Below are 18,470 nucleotides of genomic sequence, written 5' to 3' on the forward strand. Positions count from 1 at the left end.
AAATCTCGCAGCTCATGATGGTAGTTTGCGGAAAGCACTTCTTCTCAGCTGTCATAAGCTTGTCAAGATTATACCTTGCTCGGTGTGACTGCTGTGTTCAGAGAATGGTTTCTCGGCATGCCGCAGACGCCTAGGTGCTGTAAATATCAAGCAAGAACAATATAAGGTTTTGCTCATGACAACAGTAGCGGGTGGATGGCTACTTGGTGCTGATCGTTGACAACAGTAGCAGGTGGCTACTTGGTGCTGATCGTGCAAGAGCAGAGGAGAATAAAACGTGTCAATACGAGCTTGTATTAAAGATAAGTGAAATGGCAGAAAGGAATCAAACCAAAAGGTAAATTTGTTTAATCACCTTGCACTTGGTAATGTGCAATTTTTTGAAGGGTCCGTCACAATTCTCCTGTAATTGATTTAAAATATCCTAACATATGTAATAGTAACGGATGATGTAACGTCTGTGTACAAAGTGTTGACAGTTGAGTAAGTAAATATTTTAGTTGAGTAACAAATATTTTAGTGAAATTATCCTCCCGAGTTTGAGATTGGATTCAGAATAAACTGAAATAATTTCAAGCTGAACTTTGAATTTGAATTGTGGTTGTGATGTATGAAAACTAAAATATTACAAGTGTGATATGTTACCAATTGAGTTTTATATTCTAAAGAAGACAGAACTTTTCGTGTAAAATCAAAGAATCTCCAAAATGATCTGTAACATACTGTAATATTTTAATTAGTACGTCAGACAATGTGTTATATCACATTATATATGTTATATGTATGTATGAGTTTTTATTGGCATCAGTAGTCATCAACTAAATGATAGTTTCCATTAGACACCAAAGAACAAACCGGGATGACAGAAATCAGGAATTATTGACTTGAGTTGAACAAAAGTATTTAGAAGTTGGTAATCTAATAGTATTGTGGAGGAGTCGGGATAGTAAATTGTTGGTTGCATTAACAAAAAGTTCATAAACTGAAACATATATAATATATATGTTTCAGTTGATGTACATTATACAATTATGTCTTATATATTAATATATAGAAAATCTATAATATAAGCTGTGGTGATATTACTTGATACAAACTACAGGTATGGTACTAAGAACACACTATTAAGATACACACACTTTTAAATAAATAATTTTCACGAGCATTATTTCAAATGACCCAATTATCGGGTATCAGACCAAAAGTCTGCCATTTTATTAAGCATTTGACCTTCTGAACTGTTCGATATTTTTCTATATAGTTTTTGAAACTCTCAAGACTAAATTTCCAACTAAAGCAACAGAGCTTCAGAATTATCGTTTGTAATACGATCTAATATAATCTAAATCACACTTACATTAGAAAACTTTTGAGATTTGCCAAAAAAGTCAATGGGCATGGAGTGATATGTTGGAACCTTTGAACCGTAATCTTGCGCAGATGTCTTGTACATCGGGTTCACAGGTTTCCTTGCGTATCCCTGGAGGTAGTCTGAATAAAACACAAACTTTTACCGTGTATAGAGGTACTTCTTTGAACAACTAAATACTATAGTTCTATAGTTGGTCAGCCTATCACTGAGTTATAACAACTCAGCTACTGAAGTCACATTTTTAAAAAGTTGAGCATTAAAATTTAAACACCATTTTTAATATGGCGAAGTATATTTTTTTACAAAAATTCTATAAAATACTTTCAATTTCAGGATGAACTTCCAACATGTAAAATTTGTTTGAGAAATTAACTTGGATGTAAACGCCATGGTTAACGGAGTTAAGTGGTTCAAAAATGCACAAAATTAACGTTATTGTGTTAAAATGGTCCTTAAAGGGAAAGTAAACGCAATTTACTGATGAAGGGCAACTTTAACATAGTATCATGCATTACCAATCATATAAAACAATGTTAAAATTATGTGTTTACATTCACTTTAAATTTGAGCAGTTTTTCAGAAAAATGCATTTCAACTTTTTTAATAAACTAAAACACTTCAAACTTGCTGTTATAGTTATCTTAAATTTTTTTGAACATTATAGTATTTTTAATACAAAAAGTTACATTTTTGCTAATCTTATTTTATAACCAGTTTCACTTTTAGTAATGTAGTTTCACTTTTAGTAATGTAGTTTCACCTTTAGTAATGTAGTTTCACTTTTAGTAATGTAGTTTCTCTTTTAGTAATGTAGTTTTTCACTTTTAGTAATGTAGTTTCACCTTTAGTAATGTAGTTTTTCACTTTTAGTAATGTAGTTTCACTTTTAGTAATGTAGTTTTACTTTCAGTAATATAGTTTTTCACTTTTAGTAATGTAGTTTCACTTTTAGTAATGTAGTTTTTCACTTTTAGTAATGTATTTTTTCACTTTTAGTAATGTAGTTTCACTTTTAGTAATGTAGTTTTTCACTTTCAGTAATGTAGTTTCACTTTTAGTAATTCTTGTTCTTTTTCTGATAAGAAAGACTATGATGGATAGGATATTATATTTCCAATACATAACTATAGCAATTCAAATATGCATGGCTACCTCAACCAGCTCATAGGGGTTGTTGTCAGTCACTCCTAGTATGAGTTCCTACTCATTTACGTAACTCAACTTGCCAAAGCTTTCATCTTATTCATAAACCAGCTGCGCACCGCTATATTTATACCTGAAGGATCTTGCTGTGTAGCAGGGGTTATCAACACATCTTTTTGACAAGAGAACACAACATTGCCAGGAATGTAGCAGCCACCAACTGGCTGGGTTGTGGTCTGCAATCATAAGAAATCTAAGATGTAATAGCAGCACACAACTGAATATAGTACCTTAATTTTGTTGAGAATATAGAGCGTGTATGAGGGCACCCCTGTGTGTCCTTGCATGTCCTGTGTATTCTTACGACGTTAGGCTACACACGGGTTTGCGATTGCTATGGATATTGTAAGTAAAGTTACTAGTTAATCATAACAACTTCTGCATCATGATTATTTGTAAGACTTTGTAATGTTTTTTCATCTGAACCCTTTGACTATGTTACAGATTGTGTATTGGTTTCACCAACACTCTCTTACATTGTACACTCAATTTCAGCAAAACTCATTTTCAGCAAATTTCTCAGTTCTCATTCTAATATAATGTGCTTAACACACACACACTTAATATACCCGACAATGCTGTGATAAATACCCGGTGATAATATACCCGGTGATAAAACAGGTTTTTCTAACAAAAAAATATTTTGAATCAAGATATACAATATTAATTTTATCATTATAACTTTCATATGAAGGTGTTCGTTTATTTCTGAGTATGCTATAAGTTTAATTAAGTTTATGTTATACATAAAATTATATTATAAGTTTACATTATACATAAACTTATAGCATTTTGTTATACATAATTATACTATTATGTTATACATATAGTAATAGCATTTTGGAGAAATGCATTCTGGGAACATATTTTCCTTCTAGTAGTTAAGCATGCTAGATGAAGTGTAAAGCAAGCATCTTTTAACCAAGTGCCACTAGAGATTGGCAGATGTAATAAGCATGTACACAATTATTCCATAGTATGGCTAAGTGGCCTTGTGGGGTAGCGGTTAGTGTACCTGTCTGCAAAACTGAAGTTTGTGAGTTTTATGCCAGTGCGTATTATTATTATCGTTATTATTGCTATAACTAGATACTATAACTAAACACTTTTAGATTTATATATCGTGTATAGATTATTTGAATATATTTCAGTATGCTATAAAAAAGCTTGGCAAAATTCTTGTTTACTATTTAGAATTGAGTACAAAAAGGTACAACCGAGTTGACTACAATCAAATTGACTGAGAATGTCACCTAGTTTTTAACAAGTCAGATAGCTAACCTGGTGAGAGCAATTCACCTTTTACATCACTACATAATAATTTGAAAATATTTGATCAATCAGTGATATAAAAAAGTTTAAGGAGAAAATCAAAGGTTTAACATAAGCTAACATGGCAATGTCCTACATAAACTATTAAATGTTCAACATAAGCTAACATGTTTAACTAAATCAACTGGTATGTACTTTTTATTAGTTAATTGCCAATTGGGTAATAATTCATACTATATTATGAATATATATATGTTCTTTAAACAACATCTCCAACTATAATTAAACTATTTTTTATTTATAACAGTTTACAAAAATTATTACGCAAAAATATGAATATCAAATTAGTGAACGTGAAATCGAACAAACGGTCAACTTCAAAGAATTCTTTTTTTGCAATTGTCAGCTATAATCTACTGACTAAAAAATTACCGCTAAAACACAATATTTAGCTGCCAGTAATAATAGTCCTAGACAACTGAAATAACTGTGTATATACCAAAATACTGTGGCACATGCCTTTTGCCCTCTCCTCCTTTCGCCTCTGCGTGATGCCATCACTGATGTGAGTTGATGTGAATTACTTAAAAAATATATCAAATCATCTTTGTTTAGAAAAAAATTAACTTTCATATAATAAAAACAACACTTGCTTGAAGTAATTGAGTTTTCAAACATTCCATTAACATTTCAAATAACCCCTTGAATCAATGATATACAGCCCCTTCAGTGTATCGGTGTTCGGTAATAGGAAAAGGTAAAACAAACGCTACCTGACAATTAGAAGCCTCGGCCATTGAAGTTTCGTGCAGTGTAAATAAGTTCTAAGACAAAAGCTATAAACTGCAAGATTTATATTTAATAAGCAAAGCTATTCTATTCAAACAAGTAGTTACAAACAATAAACAATCAAATAATGAGCGCTGCACCGCTCCAATTTGGTTATTTGTTGTTAAGGAAAAACGTCTACTTGGCAACCAATGAAATCGCTAGAATGATTGATAGCGAAAGAAGACAACTTTCATTGAATCTATATTTTCAGCGAACTGTGAGGTTGATACAGAAACCTAACTTCTGTGAAAACAAGCTCTGTGACTTGCTTGCTTTCAATATTTTAAAGCATAATTAAAAATCAGGTTTTTGATCTTTCCAACCACTCGATTTTGAAAGCTTTTTGTTGACGACATACGTAATGTGATTTCCACAACGAGATTTGGCTCAATTTTACTTTACTATTTATTTTAGCTTAGTTTCTATGATTACCATAACGATGGTGACTGCTATTGTGTCTCAGATGGTTCATTTTCTTCCCTACTAGCACTTAGGCTATAACATAAACGTAAAACTGCAGGACTGCGTTAAAGCATCGAACGAAAGTACATGTAGCAATTATAGGTCTTAGTGGTGCTGAAGCAAATGTAGGATCCGACTTAATTATTTGCAAATAGCAACAGTCAGTTTGTCTAAATATTTGGTTATTTGTGCAAGGGGTTTCTTTTCAACAAAATACTATTAAATTGCGTTGCTTTAATAATAAGTCAATTTGAATGAAATCTTCGTGTTGGTCTCTAGCATCCTGGCTACCCAAATTCGTAGAGCGTTTTTTGACAACACTATCGAGCTACAGTATATATGTGCCGTTCTGCAGAACTTTGATTTTACTTGAAAAATAGCAGATCAATTAATATGTTATTATTGTTCAAAAAGATTAAGTTTGGATTTACTTGCTATGAAAAATATTCTAAAACACGGTAAATAGTTCTCTCATTTTGTTTAGCAATTATCTCCGTTTTTAGAAATTTTTGGAGCAGCAATTTAGAGCAGATCGACCGTGGTAAGCCAGAAATCTGGATATATTATTACGTACATGTGACGACAAAAACTTAGCTGCAACCGTTCGAGGAGTATAGGCCTACAACTATCAATAAAACATGCAATCTGTATCGTGCAGAAGCCTGTTAATTTGTGGCGTATCAAAAAGAGTAAATGTAAGTCACACAAAGGTTAAAGAAAGAATATAAATTCAATTAGCGATCAGGCTGAATGTGTACGCATTACTTCATTAATAGAGTACCGTACATGTACGTAGTTTCATGTGCTATTGAGATTGTTGTAGTTTTCTCCCCTGTAAGTATTGATGACTCGCCTCAAATATTCCGGTCAGAGGAAAAGCAACTCCAACTTTTACATCCTTGAAATAACACCAAATGATCCGAGTACTCCTGGTGCAAATTGACCAGCTACCTTATTATGTGTTTGTATGACCGAAGTATAGGTATTTATTATGAAGCTTGCTGGTGCTCCCAATCACTTGTTGTCCTTGTAAAGTGATGAGAGAAAAACTTCAGAATGTTGCTTGTATTGTGTTCAAGAATAATTTGCTGTACTACTTCTAGGCTGGGAGGTTGGGGCTAACTGTTGGAATATTTAGTAACAAAGGCCAAGGCTGATGTATTTTGTAAGCTCACGTATTATTGATTGTATTAAAAAATAGCGGCACCTATTGTCTAAAATAAACATACTCTCAAGAAACAAACAATGAATGATGAGATAATAATACAAGAATGCAGAATTAGTTTACGATTGATTGATAATAACAGGGAATAAGTCTGAATGCATGAACTAATGCACTGTTCACTAATGCAGCATCTCCATACTGGGTATCTCTTTTACGTAGCCCACAGGTGGGTGTATAGAAGGCTGGTTCTCAGGAACCAGACTTAGTTTTGGAACCGACCATTTTTTCCAAACCACTGAAACCACTGTTTTCAGTGGTTTTCAGTGACATTGGTTTTCGGGTCACTGAAAACCAATGTTTTCAGTGACCTGACAAGAGACATGAAGCACATGCTGCTGAAGTTTGAATGAAATTGGCCAACGAATGTAGAAACGCATAACGTTTACTCACAGTAGCAGACAGACACACACCATAACAGACAGACACACACCATAACAGACAACCACACACCATAACAGACAGACACACACCATAGTGACCCAAATTAAATTTATTAATATAGATAGATTTTCACTGTGGTATGTAATCAGCTGTTAGGGCTTTCACTAAATGTTTGCCTATATTGAACAAAATTATGAAGATTAACCATTTTTACTCTTTTCATACAAGGCTAGTTATTGTATTACTAACTAGTTGAGCTGTAAGAATGTCTTTTGACACGTAACCTCATGGTGACGGAATAGTATCGATGCCCACCGATATTTTGGTCTAAAATATAATTCATCAATCAAATGACTTCACCAATGTCAAGAACCAATTTAGTTATTGGTTTTCAACTATCTCCCGGCTATTCATTATTGTAAACACTCACATATCTTTTCATCTAGCAAACAGTTTATTTAGCATATTGCCTGATCGTTATAGAATTTATGATTGGTATGTCTTAATTCACAATAAATTGGACTTTTTAGTTGTAGTTGCTTCAGGTCTATTACGCCACCACCTCTGTTTGCATTGTATTAGCTGAATGTTTTACTTGTTTTACTAATCCATTTTATCGATTTTAATCTTGAAGCATCCTGTCAATCAGATCACCTCTAACATCAAAAACAATCGTAAATCATAGAAACATTGATACTTTCTGATACTACAAAAAATTGGTGGAAGTTCATCTTCAAGGGTATCTAGGCGTTGGTCGTAACTGTCTATAACTGTCGATATGGTAGCGTAAACCTAAAGCATAATTTTTGAAAGCACTCTAATTCTTCTTCATCAGTATACGATACAAAGGGTTGTTTTGATACTAGAAACTGGGCTATATATGATTCTCTACAATTTTCTATGATTCTCAGTCTATTTCTAAAGTGTTCTTTAATTGACACTTTGTTCAAGCAGCAAACTTAAAAATTAGAACAGCTTGATGCCGAAAATAAAACTTCCCAAAAGCAGGTAACTTCCAAACATGTTGATAAGTCAATAAACTTCGCAAACACATTCCAAAAAATGGTCTGTTCTGATTTACATAAGCTACAGCAGCAAGCATAAAAACGAATGTCATAAATATATGTCATTTATTGATGTCGTTCTAACGCGTATCTACTGAATGCTTTCGATTTGGAAGTTAAATAGATTGAGAGCGTAATTTTCAAAAGGAATAAATGTTTAACAAAAGCATAAGTACGCCAAGCCAATGATTCAAAGCTTTTTTTTGGAGTTAAAAGTGAACATTGATCAATCGATTTTTCTCACTTTCTACAAGTGAGAAGTAAACCTAAATGTTAATCATAAATCTAATTTGCTAGCTAAAACGGCCAAAGAAAATTTGGAGCAAATATAGCGAAGTGAAATGATAAAAAAGTTATGAAACGATGATTGGTAATAGCAAAACGCTATAATTTTATTAATTAGTAAATGTATTCATGAGTACTAAAATTATTACCTTTGGTTTTGTATACATACATACATATATATATATATATATATATATATATATATATATATATATATATATATATAGGAGACTCAAAGTCAAAGATAGATTTACCTCCATTCCTCATTCTCTTATCTTCCTCTGCAGCATAACGCTGTTGAAGCTTGTCAGCTCCAACCATAAGCTGTCTGCCCCAATCTTTCACTACCTGATGCTCAGAAAACTCGGAGTCACCTTTGATGAAACTGAAAGAATTGTTACAATTATGTTGTTCGTCAATAAAACGAGTCGCGTAGCATGTGCGATTTAGTAATTAAGTAAATTTCCTAACGACGAAAATGTTCGATATCACGGACAATGAGTTTTATTAGCAATAAAATTTATTATGACTTATATGAAAATTTCGTGTTGATGATTGACTAAAGAAGAGATCGTGTATTTATCACTCTTTGCACGCTTACTATACTCGTCACGATTAAAGAAGCCGCTTGAATCTGAGCGTTTCAAAAAATGATCTCATTCAAATGCATATATCTCTGGACCGGGCTAGTCGACAAAGACAAAAATGACATCCAATTGTAGCTGATATTTTAGTCTTATATTGGTCTAAATTTCCTTTGAACGACTTCAATGGTGCAATCACATCTTTAAAAGGTACATCGCAGCACTGAATGACGTAAAAGTTATCATCAGAACAAGCAGTTTTGTTTGAAGACTCATGAATACTTTATGTACCCTGTAGTAAGTGTGTAGATAAATTTTTGGTAAACATGAACTCATGTTGGTAATAAGGGCAAATCTGCTTAAATTTAGATCATGATAATTGCTACCATTCCATGCGCCTGTTTGTAGTACATAACTCCTGCTATTGGTCAATATGCTCACATCTTGAAGACTGTGAATCCCAGACTCGTGATTTATAGCTGTAAGTAATCATCCACTCACAATTAATGACGAGTTGCCGCTCTAATGAATGGCTCTAATGAATGAGTCACGCATTTAGGTGGCAGCCATCAGCAAGTAACATGTGAATGGACCCATTCATTCTTTTATTGATCATTGAAAGTATTTGTATGCAAGGAAATCTTTCCAGTAGACGCAAAGCAGTTGCCTAGTAGTTAGGTACTGACTCCTATGGCATAGTTTCTGTAGGACGCAGGGATTAGAAACAGCGATAAGGTGAGTAATAAGATTAATATGTACAGATATAGAGTTAACAATCTTAACAACTGAGTCAAGCTTGAGTTGCTATTACTGTCTAAGATGTTAAAACTAAAAGGTTAATCTTCCCTTGTTTTCTATGTTGATAAGGCGTTTGTTTTCGCAGTATCTATTTCAATTAGACATTTGATTTGCTGTCATGCATCATACACCCTAAGAGTGTTCTAGAGTTTATTAGATTCAGTAACAGTGAGCTCTTCATTCCACAGCGGGATACAATATCCTTTCTTCACTGATGTCTTGCTCTGCATATTGATGACAAAGCTTTGTTGTTTTTCAGAATTGTTTTTCAATTGTACAAAATGCTCAGCATGTTTTTCAAAAAAATGAATAGGTTATCACAGGTTGATGAGAACGATAATAGTCAAGACAGTTCACCAACCATCAGCAAACTGAACATTTTACACAGTTTAATCACTATAATAGGTTAGATGCATAAAACATTTAGGGCAGAAAGTAGAACTCAAAGCATTACAAGTAATGTTAAATGTCTGAAGTACTACTTCGGTCTGATAGTTTTGTTCAATTACTATTTTTCAGAAGGTTATATACAAAATAGTGTTGTTGATAATAGTGCTAATGCTCTGTTTTATAACTACTACAACCCATAAAAAACTAAACTTTGGCAGTTGTTTGCTTTGCCAATTTTAGGCCATTCAGTGACCTGACGTTGACCTTTGACTGATAGGAAAGTAAAACATATTTATAAACTATGGCTGATCTACATAGCCAAACTACTTCAATCAACTGCCTTGTCTATCTAGAATTCAAGTGTACCGAACCATTTTAAACTAGCGCTAGCAAAACCATAAAATGGAGTGCATGTTGTAACTTTCACTATTTCATAAACTTACCATACAAGCAACTAGTGGAGACTAACAAAATAAAGCTGAGTACATCTCAGCGCCTGCTAACAAATGGCTAACCGACAAGGCGAATGTCATAACCTTAAGGATGGTTCACACGATATTGCCGTATCTCGGCGTTGATGCCACTATACTTCGGTGATCGTCGGTAATAACGATGTTCACACTATCACTTATCCATCCGCGTTATGCATCAGGAAATACTCTGTGACGTACTGTTCTCATTTATATTTTTACATTTTCGCGAAGAAACTGCTTTGTTTTCGCGGGCTGGAATCACAAACTAGTCCCGCAGCAACTATCATTAATACGGATATGAATAAATCACTATTCGCGACCGCGAATTACCATCGCCGAAATATTCAAATTTGAAAGGCAGTCGTTGATGCTCGGCGAAATATTGGGACAGTTTGGCAGCTGCAAACTTTCCTGACGTGTCCGCGATGTTTCGTCGATGCCATCAATTCATGGTTCACATAATCGACTATGAATGCCAAAAGGGAAACGCTGACAAACGGCGATATAGTGTGAGCCGGCCTTTAATGGTTGCACATAAATGTGCAAGGTGTGTTGATCCACCATAGCATTGTGACGTTATATAATTGCCACAATGTCATTACCTTGTTGAGGCGTTGTGGCATTATATAATTTCATCATCAAGTTGGTATTTTCAAGTCCCTCCACTGGTGGTTATTCGCCGCATAATTTTTCATTTTATTGCTGATATATGCAGGTCTCCTATAGAACATGATTACTCAATGGTCTGGATCAAACCAGGTATCTTGTTCTGTTCATGCATGGTTATGCAGCCACCCTGTTAAATCAGGTCAACGTGAGATGGTTTTTATTATTTTATTCGTTTCTGTGTTTTTCTGCAGTCAGTTAGTTAACCTTTTATGCATAGGTCAACTCAACCATAAAAACTTAGTCCATTCCCACCTATTACACGATTGCTTCTTAAACCATCAGCCTTTCATCATTTCGAATTCAATTTAGGCACATCTGTTGTTTATTAGCCGACGCATAGTTAGTAACTCTACCCTGTACATTGCTCATCTTTTTACCGCCTAGCCTACGACAGCAATCAAATAATCCTCAAGCATTTTAAAGAACCCAATTGTTAGGGCTTGTAAATTATCTTCGAATGATAGTCTATGTGCACAAACGGATCGGACCTTAGTATCGTTATATTTCTTATACGGTCATAACAATAATGTTGAAAACATATCTTCAGTAAAAAGGCTAAAATCAAAAATCTCTGTTGATTGCCATATTTTATACTTCATCATTGAATTACTCATAACGGGACATTACATTGTATATGGCTCTGGGACAGTGGGTTGTTGCTCAGGTGTCACACCATCCATGGACTTGCATTGTGTTTTGATAACTTGAACCAAGTCAAATCTAGTAGAATTGCTGCATGTTAATGCATCAACTGTTCTATAATATGAGTGGTCATATGTCAGATGTTTGACAAATGAACCAAAGGTGGCATGTTTTGCCTGTCAGATGCTTGAAAGATGGCCTAAAGGTGGCATGGTTTGGGGTGTTCAGAGGAGGAGTGTCATAGTATTTCAGACTATCATTATTATTACTTCAAGTATTTTATTGCTCTTTTGTGTTGAAGCGCTTGGTAATAGTGATAGTATACATCGGTAACAGTGACAATATAAATTGGTTTCAGTAAAAATTGAAAGAGCATTCTTAAGGTTTTCTTGAATTTGGCAACTTCCTTCACTACATCTTTGACAGTGTCTGTAGTTATAGACTGTAGGCATAGTTGATGACTTCACAAAGAGGTCATTGCGGATAAGTTCCTTTTCACCTAAAAATCGTTTAATTGAGGCACAAATGATATTGAAACGTGTCATCATGTTTTTCTCGTATAGTACACAACACTCTGGGTTCTAAATCTGACCATTAAGCCATCTTTCTACAGAATATTCTTTTTCAATTAGTGTGGATATATATGACAGATACATACAAACTTGGCAATATGTAGGTTCAGTGGTAGAGAGATTGATAGAGCCAGAGTTCCTTCAGACTTATACCGAATACTATTTCAATTAACCAAATGTACATGTATATTTTCTATAGTATTTTTTAATCTTTTAAAAAAAATGGTTGATCAGGTTTGTAGCTTTTGCTTACAAAATAGGACTGTTGGAACAAATGTTGTGTGTCACACATTCAGAGCTTTGGGACACAACCTTTATAAACCAGACGTACTTATCATTGTTTTTTGATCTCTAGAACAAATTAAACAAAAGACAATGTATTCTTATGAAGATGCTTGCGTCAATATACAATGGTTTCGACTTATGAAGCTTATATAAGGACGGATTAACTTTGCTTGTCGAAGTTAAACTTTATACCAGTTGCTGTTACTAGCTCTTAAGGCAGAGGTTTTTAATCTGAGTTTAGTGGAATCCTAGGGATCCAGTGAATCAGTCTCAGCAGAGGTCTCTGAAAGGCAACAACAGACGTCGCACTGATTTGCCAGGTCATGTCTTTATGAACAGATATATAATTTATTGTGAGTTCATGAATTGTATTAGCTTTGTTCTTTGAACACAGCAATGTTAATACAAGGTTCATTTTGTGTACCAAGAAAATTTATCCCCGTTTTGAATTTGAAAGTAATCACATTTTATTTTCAAATAAAGAAGGGTTCAGTGAAAGCACATATGATTCAGTATGTGTTCAGCACATATGGGTTCAGTATGTCCCCAACAAGGTTAGGAACCACTGTCTTGAGACTTTAAACTACCTACTAGTCGCTGTTACTAGCTCCCAAGGTGCATTTAGAATTACTCATAGAAACAAAGACAGCTGTCCATAGTTGCTCTCTTCCTTTGTTTGTATTACTAAGAGGCATGTGCATTTTTGGCCTCTTGCCGAGGTCTGAAGATGCCATTTAAACAACTTCATGTACAGTATATCGATGATCGATGATGCAATCTGTTCTTCTAATCTCTGGATGGTCATTCTATTAACTTTAGCAAAAATTTAGTTGATAGATTTAACATAACTCCTCTCAGATTCTGTAAAGTCCAAAATGACAAAACAATAAGTCACTAGATAGATGTACATGTGAGATAGGATTGTTACAGCTGCTTTGAATTTTGTGTTACAGGACTATAAACTCCCTTGACAAACCAATACCAATTGAGCATTTGCAATAAGCACAAGCTTTGAGTCAATTAAGGGTCAATTAAGGGTCAATTAAGGGTCAATTAAGGGTCAATTAAGGGTCAATTAAGGGTCAATTAAGGGTCAATTAAGGGTCAATTACTCGCATCAAATTTTAAAAAGATTTCATCAAAAAGAAAAAGACATGCACAGACTTACCCAAAAATGTTGTCAATTGTGGTGCGTATTGTTTATAAGTGATAAATATACGGTTTCATCAGGATCTGATACTCACACTTACGCAGCATTTAGAGGAAAACAATAAGATGAATTATAACCAATTTATCTTTAAATCATACGAAACATCTATAGCAATGTATCTGAGGCTATATTTGAAGTTTTATTCTAGCAACCATGAGCAAATACAAAATAAAATATATGTTGATAGAGACACATAACACTGCAACTTGAACGCAATTGCAGATGCCCTAACGAGAGAGGACAATTTCTCCAGAAATGACGTCAATAGTCGCATTTCCCTCTCCAACGAGAAGGAATTGCAACTATTGATATAGTTTTTGGAAAAGTCTTTCTCTAAGTGTTCAAGTTTTTTTAAATTTTAATGCTGAACTTTGATGGCAGTCAGATCATCTAAAACATACAAAACCTCAAATGATGGAAAAATATTTATACTTTTAGATGAAATATTTTACAGCTTGATATGAGTTACTCTGTATGTAGTGAGACAGGTCTTGGCCTAATTATCTAGTTATCAGGCATTCAGCTTAATAAAGAGGTAACATTATCTCCAAGCCTTGTTATTAGTTATAAATATAGTGTAAAGACTCCACAAAGCTTTATGTAAATGTGTTATTAAATGTGTAAGCAAATATTGACATGAGCACTTAATTACACAGAAGACCTACAGTTGCAGATATAGACTATATCGAGTGTCTTCTTTCTCTAGGAATCATCTACAGCTGGGAGACACTTGACATCCACCCGCTTCGTAATGAAATGCTGTTTTCAGCAGCGTAACTCAAAAGATGAAGGGTTCACAAGCCACGAAGAAAAATCTAAATATGACAATCCATTGCTCATCATCTTTTTTCCTCTTGCATTTTTCTCTGTCATAGGTAAGTCGCTTTCCATTGTAAGTTAAGGTAAGTTGCTTTCCATTGTAAGTTAAGGTAAGTCGCTTTCCATTGTAAGTTAAGGTAAATCGCTTTCCATTGTAAGTTAAGGTAAGTTGCCTTCCATTGTAAGTTAAGGTAAGTCGCCTTCCATTGTAAGTTAAGGTAAGTCGCCTTCCATTGTAAGTTAACGTAAGTTGCTTTCCATTGTAAGTTAAAGTAAGTCGCTTTCCATTGTAAGTTAAGGTAAGTCGCCTGCCATTGTAAGTTAAGGTAAGTCGCCTTCCATTGTAAGTTAAGGTAAGTCGCTTTCCATTGTAAGTTAAGGTATGTCGCCTACCATTGTAAGTTAAGGTAAGTCGCTTTCCATTGTAAGTTAAGGTAAGTCGCCTTCCATTGTAAGTTAAGGTAAGTCGCTTTCCATTGTAAGTTAAGGTAAGTCGCTGTCCATTGTAAGTTAAGGTAAGTCGCCTTCCATTGTAAGTTAAGGTAAGTCAAATTCCTTCACCCCTTTATCTTTGACGTTGGTTTTTAAATCTAGCGTAAGTGTATGAGATGTCCATATCAAACCAAGTTATGCCATGTATTAGGCAGTTCAAAGAGTTTGATGCAGGACATTTTTTGGGAATATGATATTGTTTCAGTTATATATAATACACTAGCAGCGAGCCCGGCAATGACCGAGATCAGAGAGACAGCCCGCCAATGGACGTTTAAAAGGCTGGTTGTCAGAAACCAGATGCAGTCTTAAAACTGAATGTAGTGATCTGATGGAATGCATGAAGCACATGCGTGTGAAGTTTGGATGAAATCGGCCAAAAATGTAAAAACCCCCAATGTTTATGCAGACTGACATGCAATGACAAAGTGGGATTTATTGTTTTAGTTTTAAGTTGTTCTCTAAATATAGCATCAACAGTCGATAACTGTTCTGGACTGTGTTAATAAGCCTTCTTTACAATTCATAAATCATTGCTTCTATCTCTGGTGACCGTGTAACTTATTAAATTTGGTGCTACAAATTACTTTTTACAAAGCAGTTACAGTCAAACTTCTACATACCGTCGCATGTTGAGGCAGATATTCCTAGAGGAATATGATAATATAACAAAGATAATATAATAGTAATATCCTGTAGTCAGCTTTAGTGCCCGGAGACATACTGGAACTCCTTAATTGAAATTAGATGATTGTAAGTAGCATTAAAACAAACACATATAAAACTATGGGAAAACTCATTTTTAAAACTAAATCTTTGCCATAATAAGAATCATGCCCATTCATCCGTCCGCTTAAATTCATGCTTACAAGTTAGAAAAAAAGTTGCTTTCAATGGGATTTGAACTCTGGAATTTTGGTTTGGTAGACCGACACTAACACCTGCATCAGTCAGCCATCCTGCTACACTTTGGAAAGATTGTGTAATCGCTTATTACACCTGATGATCTCTCACGTCGTACCGGTGCTAGTGCATAATATAAACAGGTTTTTATGGTTACTTTACCTTATTTTAATCTGCACGCGTGAACAGAGTCGCAGTCTCTCGACAATATGAAGGTTGTAGATGCGAAAGAGGTGATATGTGACATAACTTACTCTTTGACTAGGTAAAAATTAGACGTAGATTAGGAAATTTTTCACTTATGACCTGACGATGTTTCGAGAAACCGTTATCATCGTATGTCTGAAATTACTTTGGCTGTAAAGTCAAACATTTGATTGAATTTTTGGAAAACTTCTGAAGACTTAGCAACTGGAAGGTAGAGTGTGTTGTTTATAGCATTACCACAATTAGCAACTGGAAGGTCATTTGGACACTGCACATTTGGACTGTTCTATCTTACGGACGGACGCTCTACCATGCTTTGCTTCTTTTAGTTGGAGTTACATTTTTATTATGGCCGATAAACTTTGACCAATCTGTGGGAGACGACAAACTGACAGATATATTCATTGTTGGAATATTCCTCACCAGTAAGTATCTATAACACGTCATGTAGCAGATATGTTTTTAGTAGAGCCGGCGTTGCGTTTATAGTACGTAGTGAGTCAAGTTTAAATATGAGTTTTGTGATGAGAGATGTTTGCGGTATTAATTGGTTTGGTTGTTCATGATTAAAATAAGGTGGATTTTTTAATTTGCTTTAGGTTAGGATTTTTAATTTTGGTCGATGTTAGTCAATGACATTCTGTAAGGTCGATCATTTATAGTCAGTTCATTGACATCTTACTCCAAGCATTAATGAACGCCAGGCTAAAGCAATGTCAAGGTCGATAGAGGGGATTGTATAATTCTGAAGGCGTTTGAATTTATGTTATTCTAATATTCTTTAGTTTTAGCATTCATGAAACGTTTTATTACCTAAAATTGTTAATCATCATATTTTTCACTCTATGGTTATGACTACCTTTAGACTATGTTGATCTAATCCTTAGGGCTGATTCTTTTTAGGCCGGATTGATTTGATTGATTTGTAAAATTGTATCAGACCAATTGTATCAACACATGACTATACTTTTAGTAATTTTTTAATGTACCTGGGCTACTACGATCTCGACTTATACCGTACTGTTTTTTGATGATACAAACGTTTTGGTGTAGTTCTCCATTAGTGTGGATGTGTTTTGTTGCGCTTTTGGCGGAGGAAAACATCAGTGCTTTTACTCAGCTTTAGTGGTACCCCATTTTGGTTATGCCCGGCAGTTCTCGCTTTGTCACCTGTTTGAGTTTTTGTTAAATTGTTTTTACTTTCATCATGGCTCCAAAGCGGAAGGCAGATTCTTCTAACGGCGATGCATCAAACGAAAGTAAGGCCATCATGGAGGTGAAGGTATTAATAAGAGTACAAAGTAATTTATTTGATTTCCGACTTACACTGAAATTCGAGTCACACCGCGGCCCAAGAAAGGATCAACATTATAAGTCAAGGGTCCCCTTTATCGGTCATTTGTCAATCAAATTTGGTCGTAAACAGGTACCCAGTGTTGCATGTAAGAACTAAGGACATTTTTTAAGCATAAGTGGTATGCAATTGGGCTTTGAAATCCATTCGCATATCCCTCACAATTGTAGGAGAATTACAGTAATTTTACCTTGATTGGGGTAGCCGAGGGTACACGATAACTAGTCGGGTGATGTCCACTGACATTGTACTCGTCTCAATCCATCATAAGAAAATATAGCCTGAGATCTGAGAAAATAGTTTCATACTTGTATGCTATAATAAACCAATATTTGGTTTATAATATCGATAAAAATATTAAAAATTTTTTGGTTCATCGGTCGTATCAGTCCCATATCACTGAGAGTAGCAAGTAGAGGATAACTCCTAATTTATCGAGCAAACAAAAACTTGTGGTGAACCCTTTTAAGGATGTTTGTTTTTAAATTTTGTCATGCGTACCTGTCAGAGTAGTTTAGGGAATCTGAAAACATCGTTAGTCTATTCGCGAAGTGTTAGCTTGATGTCTAGTGAGTCTGTATTGGCAGCTAAAATGTCTAGTGAGTCTGTATTGGCAGCTAAAATGTCTAGTGAGTCTGTATTGGCAGCTAAAATGTCTAGTGAGTCTGTATTGGCAGCTAAAATGCAAAGGCAGGTTTCAAAAGAATTCAATCAATAATTTAGGGAATAAGTTTCAAGTCTTTACTTTTATTTCGAGTTGGTGACACCGTCAACAGCCAACAGATTAGACTGAAATCTTGAAGCAGCTTTACTAGTTCTTGGAATGACTTAGCATGTCTTTCCATGAATAATCGTTTGTACACCCAGCTCCTTGACACGTATTCCATGGAGACCTATAGAAACGATCATAGTGACACGAATTTAAATTCATTGATTTTTTGAGAGTTGATGATTAAAATATAATAATATTTTATCAT

The 18,470-nt window shown here is 34.5% G+C and overlaps 2 protein-coding genes across 3 annotated transcripts in view; one reads left to right on the plus strand and one right to left on the minus strand.

Moving 5' to 3' along the window:
- On the minus strand, positions 1-10,441 carry LOC137386954 (piercer of microtubule wall 1 protein-like). 2 transcript variants are annotated; one of them, XM_068073201.1, is made up of 5 exons: positions 10,311-10,441; positions 8,350-8,480; positions 2,649-2,751; positions 1,358-1,491; positions 1-137 (listed from the first exon to the last, which is right to left on the minus strand). In XM_068073201.1, exons 2-5 carry the CDS (start codon positions 8,353-8,355, stop codon positions 69-71), a joined length of 312 nt encoding a protein of 103 aa, XP_067929302.1. In that variant the 5' UTR covers positions 8,356-8,480; positions 10,311-10,441; the 3' UTR covers positions 1-68. The 2 variants fall into 2 exon arrangements, with proteins under 2 accessions (XP_067929302.1, XP_067929301.1); XM_068073200.1 differs by lacking the exons at positions 8,350-8,480; positions 10,311-10,441 and adding an exon at positions 4,621-4,779.
- LOC137386953 (uncharacterized) overlaps positions 9,197-18,470 on the plus strand; it is a 13,983-nt gene continuing 4,709 nt past the window's right edge. The window contains exons 1-3 of the mRNA XM_068073198.1: positions 9,197-9,414; positions 14,425-14,593; positions 16,469-16,564. Coding sequence (XP_067929299.1) covers positions 14,470-14,593; positions 16,469-16,564 — 220 coding nt within the window. The 5' untranslated portion in view covers positions 9,197-9,414; positions 14,425-14,469. The remainder of the gene's footprint in view (positions 9,415-14,424; positions 14,594-16,468; positions 16,565-18,470) is intronic.

Source organism: Watersipora subatra, chromosome 2, assembly GCF_963576615.1.
Source record: "Watersipora subatra chromosome 2, tzWatSuba1.1, whole genome shotgun sequence".
NCBI classification, from domain to species: Eukaryota; Metazoa; Bryozoa; class Gymnolaemata; order Cheilostomatida; family Watersiporidae; genus Watersipora; species Watersipora subatra.